Below are 20783 nucleotides of genomic sequence, written 5' to 3'. Positions count from 1 at the left end.
TGATGCTATGTACATTTACCTGAATGTAAGCTGAACTCAGTGGTGCTTACTTCTGAGCAAAATGCATGGGCTGGCAATTTGTCTACTCACAAACCAGTTCCACTCCCCCATCTCTTGCCAAGCAGCTCTTTAGTAAAGAAATAAAAATGAGTTTCCAAAGTGTGCTTCTGAGAGATTTTAATTTAACATGAAATGAGCTCTGACGGATTTGGACCAAGTCGCTATCTAGGGCTGAATCCTTTTCCCAACAATGAACCAGATGAGGTATTTTTTGGGGGGGGGGGGCGGACTGCATTCAATGCCCTCTTGTTTGTCAACAGCACCTGATATCCATGGATAGACTGCCTCTGAATATGGGGGCTCAACTCTCATTGACCAGAATAACTTAATTTTCCTTGGAATGATTTTTAAGTCCTAAAAACACTGGGACATTTTACACATTTAAACGAAACAACACTTGAATTGAAACCTAACGAAAACAGAAATCTTATTAAAGGCCTACCTAATCCCACGTCCTGCTGCTATCAAGGACTAGAAATCACGCAAGTGGGGCATATGTCTGTAATGGTGCCCCCCCCATTTCAGGGGTGGTGAACACTTGCCCCTCATGGTTGCTGGACTACACATGAACTACAACTCCCATCATCCCTGCCTGGGGGTTAATGGAGGCTGGAGGGCTACAGATTCTTCTCAGGCCCAAAGACCATCACTTGCCTTTACTTCCCCCTAGCTGCCTCTGTTGTAACTCCATTACTGCCATGGGCCTTTATTGCCCCAGACTACCTCCATCACAACTCTGCTCTCTTTTAATGGATGAGGAACCTTTAGCCCTCCAGATTTTTGCTGGATTCCAGCACCATTCTAGCTGACGGGTGTTGGAAGTTCAGCAACATTCAGGTGGTCACAGGTGCCTGCCCCTGTTCTAAAAGCTGGCCTTTAGAGGTAGACCGTTTCTGGTTTGGGAGGCTCAGTTTAGCTTTGGTGGTCAACAGCTCCATCATAGATAGACCCTAGGGACACACGGGTGGTGCTGTGGTCGAAACCACTGAGCCTCTTGTGCTTGCCGATCAGAAGGTCAGCGGTTCAAATCCCTGTGACGGGGTGAGCTCCCGATGCTTTGTCCCAGCTCCTGCCAACCTAGCAGTTTGAAAGCACACCAGTGCAAGTAGATAAATAGCGGGAAGGTAAACAGCGCTCTGGTTTCCGTCACGGTGCCCCGTTGCGCCAGAAGCGGTTTAGTCCTGCTGGCCACATGACCCGGAAAGCTGTCTGCGGACAAATGCCAGCTCCCTCGGCCTGAAAGCGAGATGAGTGCCACACCCCACAGTCGCCTTTGACTGGACTTAACCGTCCAGGGGTCCTTGACCTTTTACCTTACCATAGATAGACCCAAGTTCCTGAAATTTACCAAACTATTTTTAAAGTCATCTAAGACTGGGCCAATGGAGTCTAGAGTGTTTGCATAAAGAAGGTACCATAGAGCATGTGCAGAGTGCTTCCCCACCTAGTCGCTCACAGCAACCGAAAGTGCCACCTGAAAGGCAAGGTTTCCTGGACACGAAGCACCTATTCCGATAATCCCTCGTTTTGGAAATTGATCACTGGCAATGGACGATGAAGTGCAATGGCTAAGGGAACTGTGACTCTCCAAACATGGTTGGACTGCCAACTCCCATCAGCCAACATGGTCAGTAGGGACAAGCATGGGATTTGTTTTCCATCAGCAAGGCTGGAGGCAGAACTGAGAAGGAAGCAGGGGCAGTAAAGGCAAGTGATAGTCTGGTTCATTGAATTTCAGGTGACAGATTCCAATTCCCATCAGCCCCAGCTGCCATGCTCAGTGGTCCCTAGGGGCAGTGAAGACAAGTGATGATCTAGTTCAGAGATGGAGAAACAGTAGCCCTCCAGCCAACATGGCCAAACGGCCAGAGCTGTGATGCAAGGTAGGCTAGGGCAGGCATCCCCAAACTGCGGCCCTCCAGATGTTTTGGCCTACAACTCCCATGATCCCTAGCTAACAGGACCTGTGGTCAGGGATGATGGGAATTGTAGTCCAAAACATCTTGAGGGCCGAAGTTTGGGGATGCCTGGGCTAGGGGCTGTAAAGGCAAGTGATGGTCTAATTCACAGATCGGAAACTTGCAGCTCTTCAGTTGCAGCTCATCCCAGCACTGAGATTCTTGCTGGGAACACCTGGTCGCTGCAGCCGAACGCTAAAAGCTGTCGCTTTCCCCTTTCCTTCCGCGCAGGTGTCCTCAACGTCGGGCAGGACCGCAGCTCGTACCAGCCCATCGACCACCCGGAGCCGCCGCGCCCTTACCCAGACGTGGCTACCAAGGCCCCCCCACCTCCCCCTTATTGAGGCATCCCCAGAACCGTCCAAAGAACACTGGGCCCTTTCCTTGCTGCGTTGGAGAAGAAAACAGTCTCCGCCACTTACCCCCAACCCCACTTCTTCCTCCCCACCAGAGGAAGCGTGGTTTCTAAAAACCAGTCCGGGGGAGGGGACTTCGGCGCCAAAGCAACCTGTGGCTTCTCGTTCCTCCTGAACGACTTGAGAGTTTTCTCTCATGGCTTCTGCCGCAAATCCAGAGCGCACCTTGGACGATGTTTTAAAGTCTTTTCCCCGATCCCAGAAATGCAGAAATTTCCTTCTGCAATAGCAACGTTCTCTGTATTTTTTTCCCAGCCACATTGATGCTGATTGATTGAGCCTCTCAAGGCTACCCTGGGAAGAGTAGCCCCTCCCCAAATAAAACAGCCGCCCCCCCTTCACTAAGAGACTCTAGCAAGAGAGTTGTTAGCTGAAGGATCTGTCTGCTTACAGGAGCCAGCTAACTGATTATTTCCAAAGAGCAACCCAACCCTTGTTGCTGCAACTGTGCCATTTTTCTGCCGATGATTTGCGGCAGGCCCGCACCTTCTCGATGTGTAGGTGTGCTGATCGTTTTCTCTCTCAAAAAACACCTTTGTGCCTTCAAGAAAACACACAGCCTTCCTTTCTTCCTATGATCTTTGTATGTATGTGTGTATGTTTGCTTGTTTTCCTAAAGAAAATTAAAGAACCTTTTTAATAAAATGTTTCACACACACACACACAAAGTCTTGAGTTTGATAATGGCGCTGGCTTCTTTCTGCTAGACTCGCTTGTTGGTTTGAGCTGTAACAGGTGAACGAAGCTGGGTGGTTGCTAAATGGGGAGGGATGGGGGGAAAACAGAAGTCATAGAAGAATCATAGAGGTGGAAGGGATCCTCTAGTCCAGGCATCCCCAAACAGCGGCCCTCCAGATGTTTTGGCCTACAACTCCCATGACCCCTAGCTAACAGGACCAGTGGTCAGGGATGATGGGAATTGTAGTCCAAAACCTCTGGAGGGCCGAAGTTTGGGGATGCCTGCTCTAGTCCAACCCCCTGCAACGCAGGAATACGCAGCTGTCCCATATGGGGATTGAACCTGCAACCTTTGCATTATGAGCACCATGCTTTAACCAACTGAGCTGCTGCTCAAAGGCCCATCTAGTCCAGCATCCCATGGTTGCAAACCAGATGTCCCAAGGAAAAACCCACGAGCAGAACCCAAGCTCCAGAGCACTCACCCCTTAATAATAAACCATAATAGCTAGTTGCCCCGCATGAATGTGTCCAATCCTCTTTTAAAGTCATCTAAGTTGACCATTCCTTGCCTCCTGCAGGAGTGAGTTCCGTAGTTTAACTCTGTGCTGCAAGAAGAATGACTTCCTTTTGCCTGTGCTGAATCACATTCAGTTTCATTGGATGTCCCTGAGCTTAAGCATTATGAGGGGGGGGGGAGATCTCCCAGTCTATTCTTTCCAGTGTTAGACATTTGCCAGGCGCCTTTTTGCAACTGACACAGTTCCAGTTGCAACCATGTGGGTGCCAGGTTGCCAAATGACATTGCCATCCAGCCGGCAGGTAAACTGAAGAGCTCATTTGCTCGGTTTTTTTCCATGTGGTTCACCCCCGTTTTCAGCTAATCCCTACAACGACCCTGCGAAGTAGCTTAGGTGGCTGGCTCAAGGTCACCCAGGTGAGCTTCATGACTGAGTGGGGGGATTTGAACCCCGATCTCCCAGGTCCACGTCCGGCACTCTAACCCAGGCACCCCCAAACTTCGGCCCTCCAGATGTTTTGGACTACAATTCCCATCTTCCCTGACCACAGGTCCTGTTAGCTAGGGATCGTGGGAGTTGTAGGCCAAAACATCTGGAGGGCCGCAGTTTGGGGATGCCTGCTCTAACCACTACACCACTCTGGCTTTAGCCTAGAGCAGCCACCCCCAAACAGCCCTCCATGTAGGACTACAATTCCCATCATCCCTAGCTAACAGGACCAGTGGTCAGGGATGATGGGAATTGTAGTCCCAAAACATCTGGAGGGCCGAGTTTGGGGGGTGTCTGGCCTAGAGTATTTCTGCTATGGGACCATGGGCACAGCCGGGGTGTGAGTGTGTGCAGCTGCCCCCCCCCAATCAAATAAGTCAGTAAAAATACTTAACTGGCCAATCGCTTCGCAGGTAACTCAGTACTCACCCCCCCCCCCACCAAAAAAATCCTGATGTATGGGGCAGCTATATAAATTCAGTAAGTGAATAAATATGCGGCAATTCAGCCCCGCGAAATGTGCAGCAAAGCGGCGCCTTTCCGGCCGTTGAGTGCCCCTCTCGAGATCCCTGCCGCGGCCCCATCGGAGAGGCTGCGGCGCCGGCGCGGTAGCTGTGGGCTGTCCGAGCCCCCCTTGGCTTCCCCCCGTTGCATTTCCGTCGGTTTAAAGGAAGGCGCGGGAGCTTGGTTTGCAACGGAAAGGGAGCCTCTTTCTCGGGGGTGTCTCCCCTGTTCTCCCTCCTCACTGTGGGACAGTCGCTTGGCTCGGTTTTCTCTCCCGAGTTATTTCTTTAGCAGGGACACAGGTGAGACCTCCTCCCCACCCGCACCCCTTAGCAATTCTTCCCTCCCCACCTCAATCCCTCCATGGGGCAAGGGAAGCGGTGTCAAGGCTGTCCGCCGTCGGGGACAGGATGCTGGGTTAGAAGGAGAGGCTTTCCCGATTTGCTCCAGCGGGGCTCTTCTGTTCTTGGATAGAAGGAGCGGAGAGCAGGCTTGAATGCAATGGCCCAGGACCACCAGAAAATCACTCGCACCATGCAAATCAGAAGGGATGAATCAGGAATAATTAAGACAAATGCGGATCTGGGAGCAGGGAGGTTACCCAATGCAGGACGCAGTTCAGTAAGGGAACCACCAAGCCCCAAACAGATCGGTGCTAATTATTATTATTATTATTAATTGAATTTATATACCGCCCTATACCCCGGGGTCTCAGGGCGGTTCACGGTATAAAATCAAGATATAAAACCACAAAATACATAATAAAAACAAAAACCCAATAGCCGGGGGGGGGGCATTTTAAAAGGGCATAGGATGCAAATCAGATCAACCCAAAGGTTTGGTTAAAAAGGAACGTGATTAGGAGTATGCAAGATTCTAGTCCTTATTTGATACCCCAAGATTCCAGAGTACCTATTCTAGTCAATAACTCAAGATTCTAGTCAAAACTTTGTCATACATTTATTCCCAGCGGCAGCTTAAGAAAACAGTGTAAGGACATAAAATGGCTGGATGACGCCCATCTGGTCCAGCATCCTGTTTTCACAGTGGGAAGCCCCCCAAGCAGGTCGCATGAGCTCTCTTGACTCCTGTGGTTTCCAGCAACAGGTAATTGCTTCTCCCAAAGAATCCTGGGAACTGTAGTTTGCTAAGGTTGTGCTGGGGATTGCAGATTGTAAACTATAGTTCCCAGGAATCTTTTTTTTGGGGGGGGTGTGCTTTAAATGTATGGCCACTCAGTAGCCCATACAGTACGGACTTTCAGAGCCTTAGAGAATAATAGCAGCGTAGAGTTGGAAGGGACCCAGTGCGGTCATCTAGTCCAATCCCACTGCGCTGCAGGAATAGCAACAAAGATCGCTTTGTTTACCTCCTGTTGCTTTGACTTTCCAGGCAGTTGGTGCTGTGGCGGTGCCTGTTGCTGGATTGGCCTCGGGTTTAAAGGGACGACACAGGTGTGGAGGACCTGGACAGGATGCCGAGAGGCAGGAAGAAAGAAAACATCCCTCCTTTTCTGAGCAGCTATGTGGCGTCTGGTAAGCTGAGGCTTCCCTGGAGTCCACTAGGGTGGGGTGGATCCCTCCTTGCTTAGTCTCAGGGTTGGCCCTTGTAGAGCCCAGCAGGCAGGAGGTGGAAGCAAATCTGGAATGAGTTGTCTCCACCTGCCATTGGCTCTGGCGCCCCCTGCTGTTGGGCTCCATCAGTGCCAATGGGCAGCAGCCAACCATTGCCCCCCCCACCCCCGACTGTAGTTGGTGTGTCAATCAAGCTCAAGTGACCCTATTAATGATTTTTATTACGTTTATTATGTTTTCAGAAAGGGTTAGGAAAGAGATGGTGGGAAATGATCCATAATGAATTGAAAAAAATGTTTTAAAGTACAGGTACTTTCTTTTCTGTTGGGGATAATTCAGACTGAAATTCCCAGGTGTCAAAAAAAAGGTTATTTATTTATGCCACTACTGCGGCCCATGTTTTGTTGGACCAAAAATGGAAATTGAGTGATCTCCAAACCAAAGAAGAATGGGAACTTAAGTTGACAGAATATGCACAACTTGCAGACTTAACATATAGAATAAGAGAACAAGAAGAAAATACATTTAGAGAAGATTGGAGAACGTTTATTGAATATATGGGAAATAATTGTGTACAGCTGAAAATGCTGGCAGGATTAAGATAAAGCCAACAGTGTAAATAAGTTTTGATGGGTGCGGTAATGGAATACTGAATAGTATGGTTTTTTTTTGTAAAATACAGTATGCAGGGATTTATGATATGTAAAATGAACCATGGAAAGAGAAGAAGGAAAGTCATTGATCTTTTAATGATGTAAAAATAAGTACAATGCTACCTTGGTTTTCGAACTTAATCCTTCCGGAAGTCCGTTCTTAAACCAAAACCGTTCTTAAACTGAGGCGCGCTTTCCCCAATAAGGCCGCCTGCCGCCGGTGCCCTTTCACCATTTGGATTCCATTTTTGTTGTTGTTGTTTAGTCGTTTAGTCGTGTCCGACTCTTCATGACCCCATCCTTAGACCATTCTTAGACCAAGGTAAAGTTCTCAAACCAAGACACTATTTTCAGTTTTGCGGAGTCTGTAAACCAAATCGTTCTTAAACTGGACTGTTCTCAAACCGAGGTACCACTGTACTTTAAATTGTAAAACAGAAAATTTAATTAAAAAATTATATATATATATACATACACACACACACACACACACACACACACAAATACAGACATATATATAATGGAAAAAGATAAAGAGTAAGAGATACAGGGGAGGGGGCCATTGTTTTGTTTTTGTTCCTGTGTGTGTGTATTTGCGTATGCAAATATATATCTTGAGTTTTTATGCTGGGATCTTCAGACAAAGAGCATTATACAGATCGAATAAGTAAATACTGTAAATGAAATTGTATCAGCAGCAAAGTCATGGGCAGCTCAAGTAGGAAATAGATGTGCTTGCGTTTGCAAAAGGGGAGATTAAATTATTAGGAATTGGTTGGAAAGGTTTATAGTCATATCGTTTATCAAGTTTAAGGAAGGAGGGGTTTGTGGAAGACAGGTGGGTGGGAAGTTTCAGGATTGGCATAGTATAGTTGGCAAGCAGCTGTTGATACTGGGATGGAGGGTTTTTTTAAAAAAAATTGAGGAAGTAATGAGAATTAGAAATTAAATACGTTATTTGTCTTTCTACATCTTGACATGGGGTAAGATGCACGATTATGATGTGTTCTGAGGAATGCATTGTCTTAGAATCAGAAAAACGTTTGTATAAGAACTTGCCCCTGAGCTCGCTTCCCCTCCTCCCTCCTCCTCCCTTTTTCCTTGTATGTTATGCCCTTTTAGACTGTAAAACTTGAGGGCAGGGACCTGCTTAGCGCTGATTTCCGTAAGTCGCTCTGGTGGGAGCCATGTTTGGCTAAAGAGGCTCCCTTAAGTCGTGGATCCCTTAAGTGGTATGTTTTTGCTCTTGAGCGATGATTATTGTGCGCATTCGAGAATTGCTTTTCCCCCCCTTATGGGCAAGACATCAGCGTGCGGTTCTGCTGCCGCCGGCCAGACAGACTAGGTTGTTCTGGAGCTAATTTGCCCGGCTCATCTTGAGGATGGAGCTCTAATTACAAGTGGATCAAAGCCTCCTTGCTCCTCATTTCCTGCATGCTGGACACCTGGTTCCACAATGACTAACTGGCATCTTAAATCGTGGGCTCTAAGCTGCTTAGAGTGACTCAGCTGGCTAGCACACTTCGGATTTCGAGCATTAAGCGTGCCGTCAGCTGCCGGGGAGAACCCAGCACAGTGGGGTGTTGTTGTTTTCCCCACCACTACTACCACCCATCAAGGCCAGAGAAGCGAGCACAAAGGGGCATCTGCTTCCGCCCCACACCCTACCCCACAGTTCTGGACGGAGCCGGGAGCATGCCCCACGGTGCCGATCGGAGTGAGTAAGGCCGCTGTGGGAAGAGAGGCAGTTTTGATGCAGGAGGTGCGTCGAAAAGCCGCACGCTTACGATGTGCTGAGAGAGGAGTTTGGCAGCTTAGCGCAGGCACAGGCAAATAGCATTTGGCTGGGGAGGTGGGCACCCTCGGCTCAATTTAGCGTCCTTGCAGAGGGACGAGGCAGGTGGCAACTGCAGCAAAAAGTGGCAGAGTATTTTGGTGTCCTAGCCAGCGCTCAAAATCCTACAGCTCCTGAGGGTGCTCAATGAATAGAGGATATCTATCTTCCCCATCTGTCCATCGACCTGTATTTGGGGGAGTTGCCTGCTCAGGTTTATACTTAGCCCCGTTTTGCTCTGTTTTGGTTGGCACCGAGCACCTGAGTTTGCTATTAAAGGGAGGGGCGGATCATAGCTGAAAACAGAGCCTGTGAGAAGGAGTGGGTTGGTCACAGCCTCTCTGGGGATTGGCTGTGTATCGCTCGCTAATCTGAAATATTCAGGGACAGACTGTTCTAGGACAGAGTCAGCCCTGTGCAACACCTAGAGAATCATGACGTGCATTTGAAACCCAGGGGTTGACCGCGTGAATAAGTCCTTCCTCATGTTTGCCCTGAATCTTGCAGGTTTTGGCTTCATTAAATGGCCCCGTTGGGTTCCAGTACTATGGGGGAAGGAGGAAACTTTCTGCAAACAAAGCATAATTTTACAAACCTCTGTAATATTTCACTTTCTCACCGTTTTTAGAAACTTAAATGTTCCTCGATTGTTGCGCAATTTACAGTGTTCATTGTAAGTATGTATATTATTATTATTATTATTACCATAATACAGTCATACCTTGGATCTTGAACACCTTGGCTCCCGAACGATCGAAAACCGGAAGCGAGTGTTCTGGTTTTCGAACGATTTTCGGAAGCCAAGCGTCCTATGGGGCTTTGGAAGCTTCCGATTGGCTGCAGGAGTTTCCTGCAGCCAATCAGAAGCCGTGCTTTGGTTTCCGAACGTTTTGGAAGTCGAACTGACTTCCGGAATGGATTCCGTTCGACTTCCAAGGTACGATTGTACCAGTGTGCTTTGCTTTCCCACAATGCACCTGCACCACACATTTAAAGCACATGGCTACCCACAGGAATCTTGGGAACTGTAGTTCGTTAAAGGGGCTGGGAATTGTGGCTTTGTGAGGGAGAAATGACATGTGCCCAGGATTCTTTGGAAGAAGCCATGCAATTTAAATATGCAGTACAGATGTGGCATTCAGTAAATGTATGTCAATTTCCTGCACGTTCTTCCTCCTTCTGCTCAGATTCCCTGTTTTTAGACATCACAGCATATCGGTTATCCTTGTTTGCTTTTGTGAAGTCACAGAATGTTCACGCACACCCCAACTTGCAAAGTTGAAGCCTCTGACGTGGGGTCACTGTTCAACATCAGCCGCTGGAAGGAATGGAAAGGCAATTGACATGCATGCTGAGTCCTGACATAAACAGCTTTATTCCTCTGCAGAGCAAAGAAACGTCCAGAGAAACATCAACATCAATCTGTACCTGTCCACGGAAAGGCATGTAGCAGCCGACTCTGTTGTCCGCAGGTCAGACTGCGGAGGAGCGAGTGTCCAGGGGATAAAACGGGCTGCGTTCACGGAAACGGGAAGCAATGACCTTCTGCAACACCGTGCGGTTCAGACCAACCTCTCTTGCCCTTATTGGCCTTTCCAGGACGACACTGGTGGCTCTTTATCCAAAAGGCAAAACAACCTAGCGCCGAAACTGCAGAGGGGTGCCTCTGGAGACTCAGAGTTTACCAGCGATGCACCGACTTCATGCGCCTCTCTCTGCTCATGCTCAGAGCAGCTCGGTTTAAAGGGCAACCCTCCGAGCCACCTCTCGGGTCGAAGCCACGATGTCTCTCATGCTTGCGGCACCCTCTCCAAGAACAGGATGGGAAGCGAGGACCAACATGGGTCAAAAGCAAGCCGTGTTTGTGCGTCGGGAAGAATCTGTGGGCATCTCGGCGACTGCGGAGGTTGCTTCTCTCCGGCCGAATTGTCCGTGATATCGTCTCCTGGCTCTGTTTCCTGCCGGTGTCCTCCTACAAGCGACGACTCTTTGCATCGTGGGCCAGGCCTTACATTGGAGCATTTGAACTCTTCGACCTTGTCGGAAAGCGCTCAGTCTTCTGCAGCGCTCCAGGCCCTCTTGAAGTCTTCCCGGACGTCTGCCGACCTGCACAGTTCCATCCGGCAGCTCAAGCGAGAAGCCACCTTGATGGGGGCTTTGGGCTCCTCCCCCTGGGAGTCCAAGCGTCCTCTTCTCCCTTGCCAACCACTCCGCAATCCTCAGGTCTCCACCTCGACCGTGCTGAGTGCCACGGAGCATCTTGCGGCGGGAGAGAGCTACGCCAGGCAGGCCAACGTTAAATGGCAAGCCCCTTTTCCTAGGGACTGGGGTGGCAATTCCAAGGTGGGCAAACCCATCTCCGTTATCTACAGGGGCGAAAACGCTGGATTGCAGACCTTCCCAACAGAGGCCTTGGACCAGTCGGGTTTCCGTGGTGGCGTTGATCTGACCTCGCTGGCACTTCGGGGAGAAGACCGCTATTCCAAAACCTCCATTCGCTACCTTGAATGTTGCTCGGGCGGCGCCTGGCGGACTCCGGAAAGAATGGGTGCCTGCGGCTGTTCCAAGACCCACTGCCACCGAAGGATGGCTGATCCGGAAGAGCTTGCCTCCGGAGCGTTTCGTCGCTCAGAGTTGAGTCTCTCGGAGCATGCCATGAGTCTCCTTTCCTTCGACAGCTTGGAGGTCTCCCTGGAGGCGTCGTGCGGCGAGGCTCCGGCGAACCTGGGGTCTCCTGTGCACGTCCGCCTGGCCGTGCATTCTCCTGCATGCCAGTTTAGGAACGGTGCCCAGGATTCTGATGTCTGTGAAGCTGGGAGCGAACTAGGAGAGGACAGCGGGGGGCCCACACTCTCCGCGGGGGAGCACGCTGCGGATCTGCCCCATTGGAAGATCAGTCGCTTTGGAGAACATTGGCAGGCTGCTGATAGTATAGGTGCGGCCGTTGTTGGGAGAAGTGCCAACGGTTCCCTGAATTCCACGCTCGGCGACTGTTGGCGTGATGCGGAAAATGGTCAGGGAGGAGAGCCTTCAGTGGAACAGACTTGGAAAGGGACCACAGCATTGTACGATGAGGAGATGGATGATAAGCAAAAGGAGGTGAGCTCAGTCCATCTGTTAGTAACTAAAGCAGGCATAGGCAAACTCCAGCCCTCCAGATGTTTTGAGACTACAGTTCTCATCATCCCTGACCACTGGTCTTGTTAGCTAAGGATGATGGGAATTGTAGTTCCAAAACCTCTGGCGGGCCGGAGTTTGCCTATGCCTGAACTAAAGTTTGGATTTTTTCGTTTCATTCCTTGCTTTGTTTCCCTCTATTTTTTCTTTTCCTCTTTGACTTTGTTTTGTTTTTTGTTTGTCCTCTGGGGTAAGGAGAAGGTTGCACGCAGATGATGGGGATGGTTGGTTGATGAAGGACCCTGAGTGAGAGGCAGGGAAGGGAAGATCTCCCAGGGTGGGAGGATGGGAGAAGAAAGGAAAGCTCCCAGGTGAGAGCTGGGAGAATCCACCTTTTTCTGGGTGGGCTAAGAGTTAAGATTTACCTGCGAGAGAGGACTTTTTCTTTCCTTTTCTGATTTTTCTTTTCGTCTAGATCGCTTTGTTTTTTAATTGTAATGTATTATAGAAAGTCTTAATAAAATCTTTTTTAAAAAAAATAAAGTTTGTATCCAGGAGCAATGCCCTAAACGTAGAGATTCCCCCCCCCCCAATCTCCTCCTGCTGCCAACCAGCCATTCCTCTTACCAGCTAACAGAGTGGCATGTCGGATGCACATTGAGTTTTGTGGCTCGTGGCCTTCACTCCCAGCTTGTGGCGGTGAGTTCCACAAGTTAGTTGGAAGTGAAACTAAATTGTGTGAGCTAAGCTGGTGTGTACCAGGGTGTGTATATTATTTTATTTCGACCTGCGTTGTGGATTCAGGTGGTGGATCTCTGCTTTCCTCAAGCTTTTCCAGCCCAATTCAGGTTACCATGGCGCAGAATTTAGAATCTTGTGGGTGTGGAATGTCCCAAGCCTTGCGTGGTGCCCAGAGATTCCATAAGAGGAGGGACAAGCTTGTTCCAACATATCATCTTGCTTTTTCTTTCTTTACTTACAGGACCTGGAATCGATGGAGAAGAGAAACAGGTACTGTAGTGCATTTGCCCGTCTTTAAACGTTTTTGGTGCTGTAAACGTTACGGAATGTGTTTACATTTTTTTAAAGGCACCCCTCCCCCATTTAAATCAAACACAGTGGTACCTTGGTTCTCAAACTTAATTCGTTCTGGAAGTACGTTCCAAAACCAAAGCGTTCCAAAACCAAGGCGCGCTTTTCCATAAAAAGGAATGCAAAATGGATTCATCCATTCGACTTTTAAAAACAACCCCCTTTAACGTGAATGTTACTATCTAACGAGTCCACTGAGCCACAAAATGAAAGCAATAATCAATGTGCTGTACTATAAAATAAATACAACAGTATCGTAGGTGATAAAAATTAAAATGATTTTTTCCCTTACCTGCACTGATGATAGTCATTGTTTGGATGGGGGGCTTGTATCCATTTCCGCAGTCACTCAATCAATCAATCAATCAATCAGTCAATCAGTAGCTGAACTGGGTTCCACACAGTCACAAAAACAAATGAACTGAAAAAGCCTCAAAAACAAACACACAAAATAAATAGCAAAAGCACCAAACTTAATCCGTTCCGGAAGTCCATTTGACTTCAAAAATGTTCGAAAACCAAGGCACAACTTCTGATTGGTGCAGGCGCTCCAGAAACAACAGCAGACAGCCATATCGGACGTTTGGCTTCTGAATTTATTTCGAATACTGGAACACTTACTTCCAAGTTTTTGGCGTTTGGGAATCAAGGTGCTTGAGAAGCCAAGGTGTTTGAGAACCAAGGTACCACTGTAGTAAATGAATATTTTTTAATAGCAGCATGTATTTTAAAAAGCTGTAGGTGGAGTGAAAGCCTGTCCATTCAAAGCGATGTGTGTATTGTCTCTGAATCCTCCTTTCTCTTTAGAAGTATTGCCTGTTCCCTTAAAGAGATCAGATCAGATTAATCAACTCGAGCTGATCACTTAATCAACTTAAATCAACTTATGGTGGTTAATTGGTTAAACGGAAAGCTAGCTCTTGTTTCCTTTTTTCCTCTCTCCCCCAGGCCTTTGCCCCAGAGGGTGGACCCCCAGCTGGAGAAATGCTTTGTGGCCTGGCGCAACCACGTCTCTGGGAAGACGACCGCTGCCCGGGCTCTGTATGAGCACCAGCTGTTGCGCAAGGGGCTTGCTGCCCTGCGGTGGGCCGTGCAGTTAAGAAAGGTTCAAGCAGGCATTGCCCAGAGGAACCACATTCTGGCAGTGCTGGCTGCCAGCTTCTGCAGGGTAAGAGGGCTTGGGGTGTGTGTTAAGAGATCAGGGTGCGGCCAAGACGGGCCCAGCTTCTGGGTCCAGCTATGCCTCACTGACAGAACCCACGCCCTCTCTGAGTTTTTGAAAAATAATTAAAATTGGAGAGCTGCTACCAGTCAGAGCAGCCGATCATGAGTTAATCATGAGTTAGATGCACGAATATGCCAATCTGCAGATGGTTAGTTTCTCAAGTTTCCAAGTTCGTCTGTTTTTTGTTCCCCACCCAGAGTGGCTGGGGAAACCCAGTCAGATGGGAGGGGTATAAGCAATAATTTGTTGTTGTTGCTGCTGCTGTTAATTATTCTAAGCCCTTTGTTAGTGGCAGGATGCTGTGGCAAAGCAGCGGAGGGCCCAATCTTCCCAGCAACAGGAGGCGGCGAGCCCCAGCAGAAGCCCACTGGCAACCCCAGGAAGAGGGGGAGTAAGGATGTCCCCCAAACCTTGCCACCTACCTGTGGAACACCTGGAAGACGCTGCCCGATACAGCAGGTGCGTAAAAGAGGAGACAGACAGGATTCCCGGTTCGGATAGTTTGCTCGGGATTGTAGCATTAAATTGATCGCAACACCCCTGTGAGGTAGGCTGGCTGTGAGAGCTGGGGCCAATCTAATCGCTGTAGGTGAGTGGGAATCTGCTTCCTAGCCTCCTCAGTCTGAAACTGGCCACTGCGCACAGACACCCACTTTGGGAGGATAAACAGAACCACCGTGACTTTTTTCCTTTCCTTTTTAAAATTTATTTATTTGGATTTTCAGATTAAAGTTTTACAGTCACAAGATAGTAGTAGTAGTAATAATAATATGGTAATAATAATAATAATAATAATAATAATAATAATAATAATAATATAATTTATTATTTATACCCCGCCCATCTGGCTGGGTTTCCCCAGCCACTCTGGGCAGCTTCCAATAGAAAAATAAAATAAAATAGTAGATAAAACATTAAAAGCCTCCCTAAACAGGGCTGCCTTCAGATGTCCTCTAAAAGTCTGGTAGTTATTTTTCTTTTTGACATCTGGTGGGAGGGTGCCACTACCGAGAAGGCCCTCTGCCTGGTTCCCTGTAACTTGGCTTCTCGCAGCGAGGGAACCGTCAGAAGGCCCTCGGCACTGGACTTCAGGTAGGGCTTTAAAGGTAGGGACACTCCTTCAGGTAGGGCTTTAAAGGTCAGCACCAACACTTTGAATTGTGCTCGGAAACATACTGGGATAGGAGAAAACTATTGCTATATGCAATCGCAGCAGCCCGAATACTCCTTGCAAAGAACTGGAAAGGAAATCACATACTTACAAAAGAGGATTGGTTAATTAAATTAACAGAGTTTATAGAACTGGCAAAATTAACTGCGGTAATAAGATAAGGGCACAATGGTTATGGTTTGAAGAATATATGAACAAACACTGCTCTAAGGATAACATTCTGATATGTTTAGACTAAGCTTGCACGGTGACTTGATCTTACACCATAAAAGTACTATAAAAGAAGTAATTACAGTGACAAATGATATGCAGTGTAAATAAGAAATTAAATGACTCAAAGATGACGAGTGCTGGTGGAGGGGAGTCAAATGGGTGTGGTACTTCATCCTTTTTTCTTTCTTACCCTTTTCCTTTACTCTCTTTGGTTTTTGGGGTTAAGTGTGTGCTTGTTTGTTTGTAAATATGCTTAAATGAAAAGGGACGCAGGTGGTGCTGTGGGTTAAACCACTAAGCCTAGGGCTTGCTGATCAGAAGTTCGGCGGTTCGAATCCCTCCGACGGGGTGAGCTCCCGTTGCTCCTGCTCCTGCCAACCTAGCAGTTTGAAAGCACATCAAAGTGCAAGTAGATAAATAGGTACCACTCCAAGCGGGAAGGTAAATGGCGTTTCCATGTGCTGCTCTGGTTCGCCAGAAGCGGCTTTGTCACACTGGCCACATGACCTGGAAGCTGTACGCCGGCTCCCTCGGCTAATAATGCGAGATGAGCGCCATCTTCTTTCCACCTCACCTTTCTTTTTCCAGGGCGGAGGGAAATCTGTGGACGCAGCTTCGTCGCCAGCAGGGAGGGGGCGAGACCTGCAGAAAGGCAGCGGCTCTACGGGATGTGAGGCGCCTGGCTGGTAAGGCTGTTGCCCCCGAGCAGCTGCTTATACTGTATAGTGGCTCACCATAAGTTGGGAAGCTTGCAGCGGGCAGTCCCTCTGTGCAGGATGCCTGCGCTGCCAGCCACACCCTTTGCCAAGGCGTTCCGTTCCGTTCCCCCCACCACCGACGACAGCGGACCACTGAGCATGCTCCTTCCTCCATGGGCTGCGGGGTGTGTGTGTTCTCCCTCCCTTAATTCCCCCGCCCCCCCACCTCCCTCAACCTCAGATATTTTGTACTTCTGCGAGCTTTGGGATGCCCCGGACTACTTTTTTTAAAAAATGCAATAATTTTCATTAGTTTTCACTTGGAATAACCCCATGGTAGCCTCATTATAAAGGGACCCAGGTGGCGCTGTGGGTTAAACCACAGAGTCTAGGGCTTGCTGATCAGAAGGTCAGCGGTTCGAATCTCTGCAACGGGGTGAGCTCCCGTTGCTCGGTCCCAGCTCCTGCCCACCTTGCAGTTCGAAAGCACATCAAAGTGCAAGTAGATAAATAGGGACCGCTCCGGCGGGAAGGTAAACGGCGTTTCCGTGAGCTGCTCTGGTTCGCCAGAAGCAGCTTTGTCGTGCTGGCCACATGACCCAGAAGCTGTCTGCGGACAAACGCTGGCTCCCTCGGCCTATAGAGCGAGATGAGCGCTGCAACCCCAGAGTCGGACACGACTGGACCTGATGGTCAGGGGCCCTTTACCTTTACCTTTAGCCTCATTATACCAGTGTCAAATTATAATGCAATTGCTAATCCCAGTCATTCAGATGCCAAATTATATAATTTAGGTAGCCTCCCCACGTGCTAGAATTGATTTGCTTTGTTTCCGCGTTCCAAAATTTTAGTCATCTCAGTTACATTCCAGTCAAAATAACAATCCCTTATACAGCAAATGCAATATTAACGACATCCATTCGTCTTGACACATTAAATGATTTATAAACCCATAGGGGAAGCATTCAAACTATACAGTGGTACCTTGGTTCCCAAACGCCGAAAACCCAGAAGTAAATGTTTCCAAACGTTTTTCAGAAGCTGAACGTCCAATGCGGCATTCGGCTATTCTTTCTGGGGCGCCTGCACCAATCATAAGCTGTGCCTTGGTTTTCAAACATTTCGGAAGTCAAACGGACTTCCGGAGCGGATTAAGTTTGGCGCTTTTGTTTTTGCTGTTTATTTTGCGTTTTTGTTTTGGAGGCTTTTTCGGTTCATTTGTTTTTGTGACTGTGTGGGACCCGGTTCAGCTACTGATTGATTGATTGATTGTGTGACTGAGGAAATGGATACAAGCCCCCCATCCATATATATATATACTGTGTGTGTGTGTGTGTGTGTGTGTGTGTGTGTGTGTGTGTGTGTATATATATATATATATATATATATATATATATATATATATATATATATATATATAATTTTTAATCATCTACAATATGGTCTTATTTACAGTGGTGCCTCGATTTACGAATTTAATCCGTTCCGAAGGCACCTTCGTAGGTCGAAAAATTCGTAAGTCGAAAAGCGCCATTGGAAACGCGATTTCCCATAGGAATGCATTGGAAACGGAAAAATTCGTAAGTCGAAAAAACCCTATCTAAAAGCGCCGCGATTTTCCCTTCGGATGTCGAGAAATTTGTAAGCGTGTGACCATTTGCCCCGTTCGTAAGTCGAAAAATTCGGTTGTCGAGTCGTTCGTAAGTCAAGGTACCACTGTATTTTATAGTACAGATCATTGCTTTCATTTTATGGATGAATGGTATTGTTAGATAGTAAAATTCATGTTAAAAGGGGTTGTTTTTAAAAGTCTGGAATGGATCGATCCATTTTGCATTACTTTCTATGGGAAAGCGCGCCTTGGTTTTGGAACGGACTTCTAGAACGGATTAAGTTTGAGAACCAAGGTACCCCTGTATCCTTATTCCTTCTGTGTGTGACAATTATTCTGTCCACAGTGTTTCTTCCTGTCCCAGCCATTGCTTGCCCTCTATCATGCCTTGGGCGGAGCTAATATCCCATTGTTGTTTCACAAGTTCTCCCTGGACTACTTGTTTGCATAGATTGGGGTGGGTGAAACTCAGGTTCAGAGGCCAAAAGCGACCCTCCAGTCGCCCCCCCCCAAAAAAAACTCCCCATAACCACACCCTTTACTGCCCCTGTTTCACACCCTCCTGGACCCACCCTCCATCACACGATGGGGATGAGCCCTTGTACTCTGATCCCTCAGATAATTTTTTTTATAGATTTGTGGATTTGGAAGGGACCCCCAAAGGTTCTTAGAAAAATCTACCCGCCTGGCTCTCTCCTCACCTCCGATGTCTCTCCCCCTCTTTTTCCCTGCAACGCAGCAGCTTTCAGATTGTGGCGCCTTCAGAAGGAGCGTCTGGAGAAAGAGGAGATTCGCGCCCAGGAAGCTCTCGCCCTCCTGGAGAAAAAGAGGCTGGCGAGCGCGTTTGAGGCCTGGCATTCCCGCTACAGGGCAGCCCGGCGGATCCTGCCACTGGTGACTCAGGTGCAGAGAGGGCTGCTGAGCCGGTGAGCTGAGCGCGGTGATGATAATTTTTTATATGTGGGCTTCTTGGTCGCTCCTTACGTTCTTTCCCTCTTTGCGACAACCTTCTGGGGTAGGTTTTCATTAGCACAGCATTCCCCAGCCTTTGGGTCTCCTGACTGTTTTTGGACTACAACTCCCATCATCCCTAGGTAGCAGGGATGATGGGAATTGTAGTCCAAAAACAGCCGGAGACCCGAGTTTGGGAGACACTGCATTAGCATCATGCAATGGCGCTCCTATGTCTTTGCATGGTTACTTTGCGAGAGGATGCTCTGCAGTCTTCACAAGAATCTTGCAAGGGAGGCTAATATTTGCTGCTCTGCAACCTTCACAACAGGCCTGCAGAGCGGTGGCTGTCCCAGAAGGCCACTTGCTTTTGAATTCCCCTTCGCCCACCTCCCCTGTTGGAGGCAGGTCACTGGGAGGAATCGCAAGTGGGCAGAGTTGCTGCTGAGGGCAGCAGGAGGCTGGGCCGTGATGGCCTGATCCTGCTGCCACACTCTTCCTAAGCTGTTCTGTTCCTTTCCCCCACCCCCCTCAAGCTGCTTCCAGACCTGGAGGACCATCACCGACCGGGAGGCGCTGTGCAGGCACAGCAGGGAATGCCTGCGGCTCGAATCCCTGAGGGTTCATTTCCATCAATGGGCCCTGATGATGCAAGTCCGGGAAAAGGCCAGGAAGACTCTGCTGGAGCTGTGGGCCTTGAAGTGGAGGAGAACCCACGGTGAGAACTGTAGCAAAGTCAGGCCATCAGGGTCCAAGTTGCTTGGGACTGCCTGCACTGACTGGCAGCATCTCTTCGGGAAGTGAGATTCTAGTCCTCATGGTTTTGAATAAAGGGCTGGCTTTCATTAGGAAAGCTACGAGGAAAGGTCTTTGTTCCATCTAGCCAAGTGTTGTCCACACTGGCTGGCAGCAGCTCCCCAGGGTTTCCCGGTTTCCCTGGGGTTGAACCCGCGACCTTCTGCATGCAAAGCAGGTGCTCTACCACTGAGCTGCTCCCAGTGAGCCTTTCTGGAAGTTTAGAAAAACCCCATCATTTGTATACTTGAAATTCCTTCTAAATGCTCCCCCCCCTCCCTCTCCCTCTCGCACTTAAATAAGCAGGGAACATGGATGTAGCTGAAAAGCTTCCTGCAGCACAAGCGAGGTGGTCCCAAAAGAGTGGTGCCGATTCTCTGGACGGCTTCTACCGCGCATTAACGTTGCAGCAGGCGTTCCGGACTTGGGAGTCAAGGTGGCGGGAATCCCAGCAGGCAACGTAAGCGCTCAGACCCTGACCTTAAGAGCAAAGAAATCGGGGGGTAACAGGCACAGAGAGGTCTTTCTGTATCCAAACCCCAGCTTTCACTTTTCGCCGTTGCTTTGAAAAAGCAAGCTTCTAGTCCTCATTGATAGAGGGTGGCATTTTGGAAGCCAGAGAGAGGTGGCTGAATCCGGTTTTCGAGGGACTGGTTTCCCCCCTCCCATGCCTAGCCGTATGGGAAGTTGCAGAATTCTGGGTGTCCTGCATATTTCATTGATTTAGTTCAGGCACCCCCCAAACTTCGGCCCTCCAGATGTTTTGGACTACAATTCCCATCATCCCTGACCACTGGTCCTGTTAGCTAGGAATCATGGGAGTTGTAGGCGAAACCTCTGGAGGGCCGCAGTTTGGGGATGCCTGATTGAGTTTAACAATCTTCTTTATCTTCTTTGGTGATGGCTTCTTCCTTCCATGGGGATGGGCTGGTTGGTCTTGGCCTGGCCACACTGACTGAGACTGTTGATCCATCTAGCTCAGTACTGTCTACACTGACTGGCAGCAGCACTCCAAGGGTTTCAGAGAGGGGGTGTTTCCAGGCCTGCCTCTGGAGATGCCTCTGGGGATTGAACCTGGGATCTCCCGCGTGCAAAGCGGGTTCTGTCACTCACCTGTGGCCTGTCCCGAGTAATTCTCCCGCTGGCGTTTCAAAATTAACCCTCTGCTGTGACCCTGCTGTTTTCACTTCAACAGGACAGAGTTACTTCTCTCCGAAAGCTC

The 20783-nt window shown here is 48.7% G+C and overlaps 2 protein-coding genes across 4 annotated transcripts in view; both read left to right on the top strand.

Annotated features, from left to right (window-relative positions):
• AGTRAP (angiotensin II receptor associated protein) overlaps positions 1 to 3081 on the top strand; it is a 34352-nt gene extending 31271 nt beyond the window's left edge. For both annotated transcript variants that reach the window (XM_060276270.1, XM_060276271.1), the window contains exon 5: positions 2250 to 3081. In XM_060276270.1, coding sequence (XP_060132253.1) covers positions 2250 to 2362 — 113 coding nt within the window. In that variant the 3' untranslated portion in view covers positions 2363 to 3081. The remainder of the gene's footprint in view (positions 1 to 2249) is intronic.
• A 1273-nt stretch (positions 3082 to 4354) lies between these two features.
• C6H1orf167 (chromosome 6 C1orf167 homolog) overlaps positions 4355 to 20783 on the top strand; it is a 29398-nt gene continuing 12969 nt past the window's right edge. The window contains exons 1-9 of one of the 2 annotated variants that reach the window (XM_060276266.1): positions 4355 to 6161; positions 10075 to 11786; positions 12787 to 12815; positions 13845 to 14064; positions 14411 to 14580; positions 16094 to 16191; positions 18558 to 18741; positions 19303 to 19484; positions 19865 to 20021. In XM_060276266.1, the coding sequence (XP_060132249.1) occupies positions 6101 to 6161; positions 10075 to 11786; positions 12787 to 12815; positions 13845 to 14064; positions 14411 to 14580; positions 16094 to 16191; positions 18558 to 18741; positions 19303 to 19484; positions 19865 to 20021 (2813 nt within the window). In that variant the 5' untranslated portion in view covers positions 4355 to 6100. The remainder of the gene's footprint in view (positions 6162 to 10074; positions 11787 to 12786; positions 12816 to 13844; positions 14065 to 14410; positions 14581 to 16093; positions 16192 to 18557; positions 18742 to 19302; positions 19485 to 19864; positions 20022 to 20783) is intronic. The other variant, XM_060276267.1, reaches the window with a different exon arrangement.

Source organism: Zootoca vivipara, chromosome 6, assembly GCF_963506605.1.
Source record: "Zootoca vivipara chromosome 6, rZooViv1.1, whole genome shotgun sequence".
NCBI lineage: Eukaryota > Metazoa > Chordata > Lepidosauria > Squamata > Lacertidae > Zootoca > Zootoca vivipara.
Note: the sequence above shows the minus strand (reverse complement) of the source record. Positions and strands in the feature narration are given on the sequence as shown.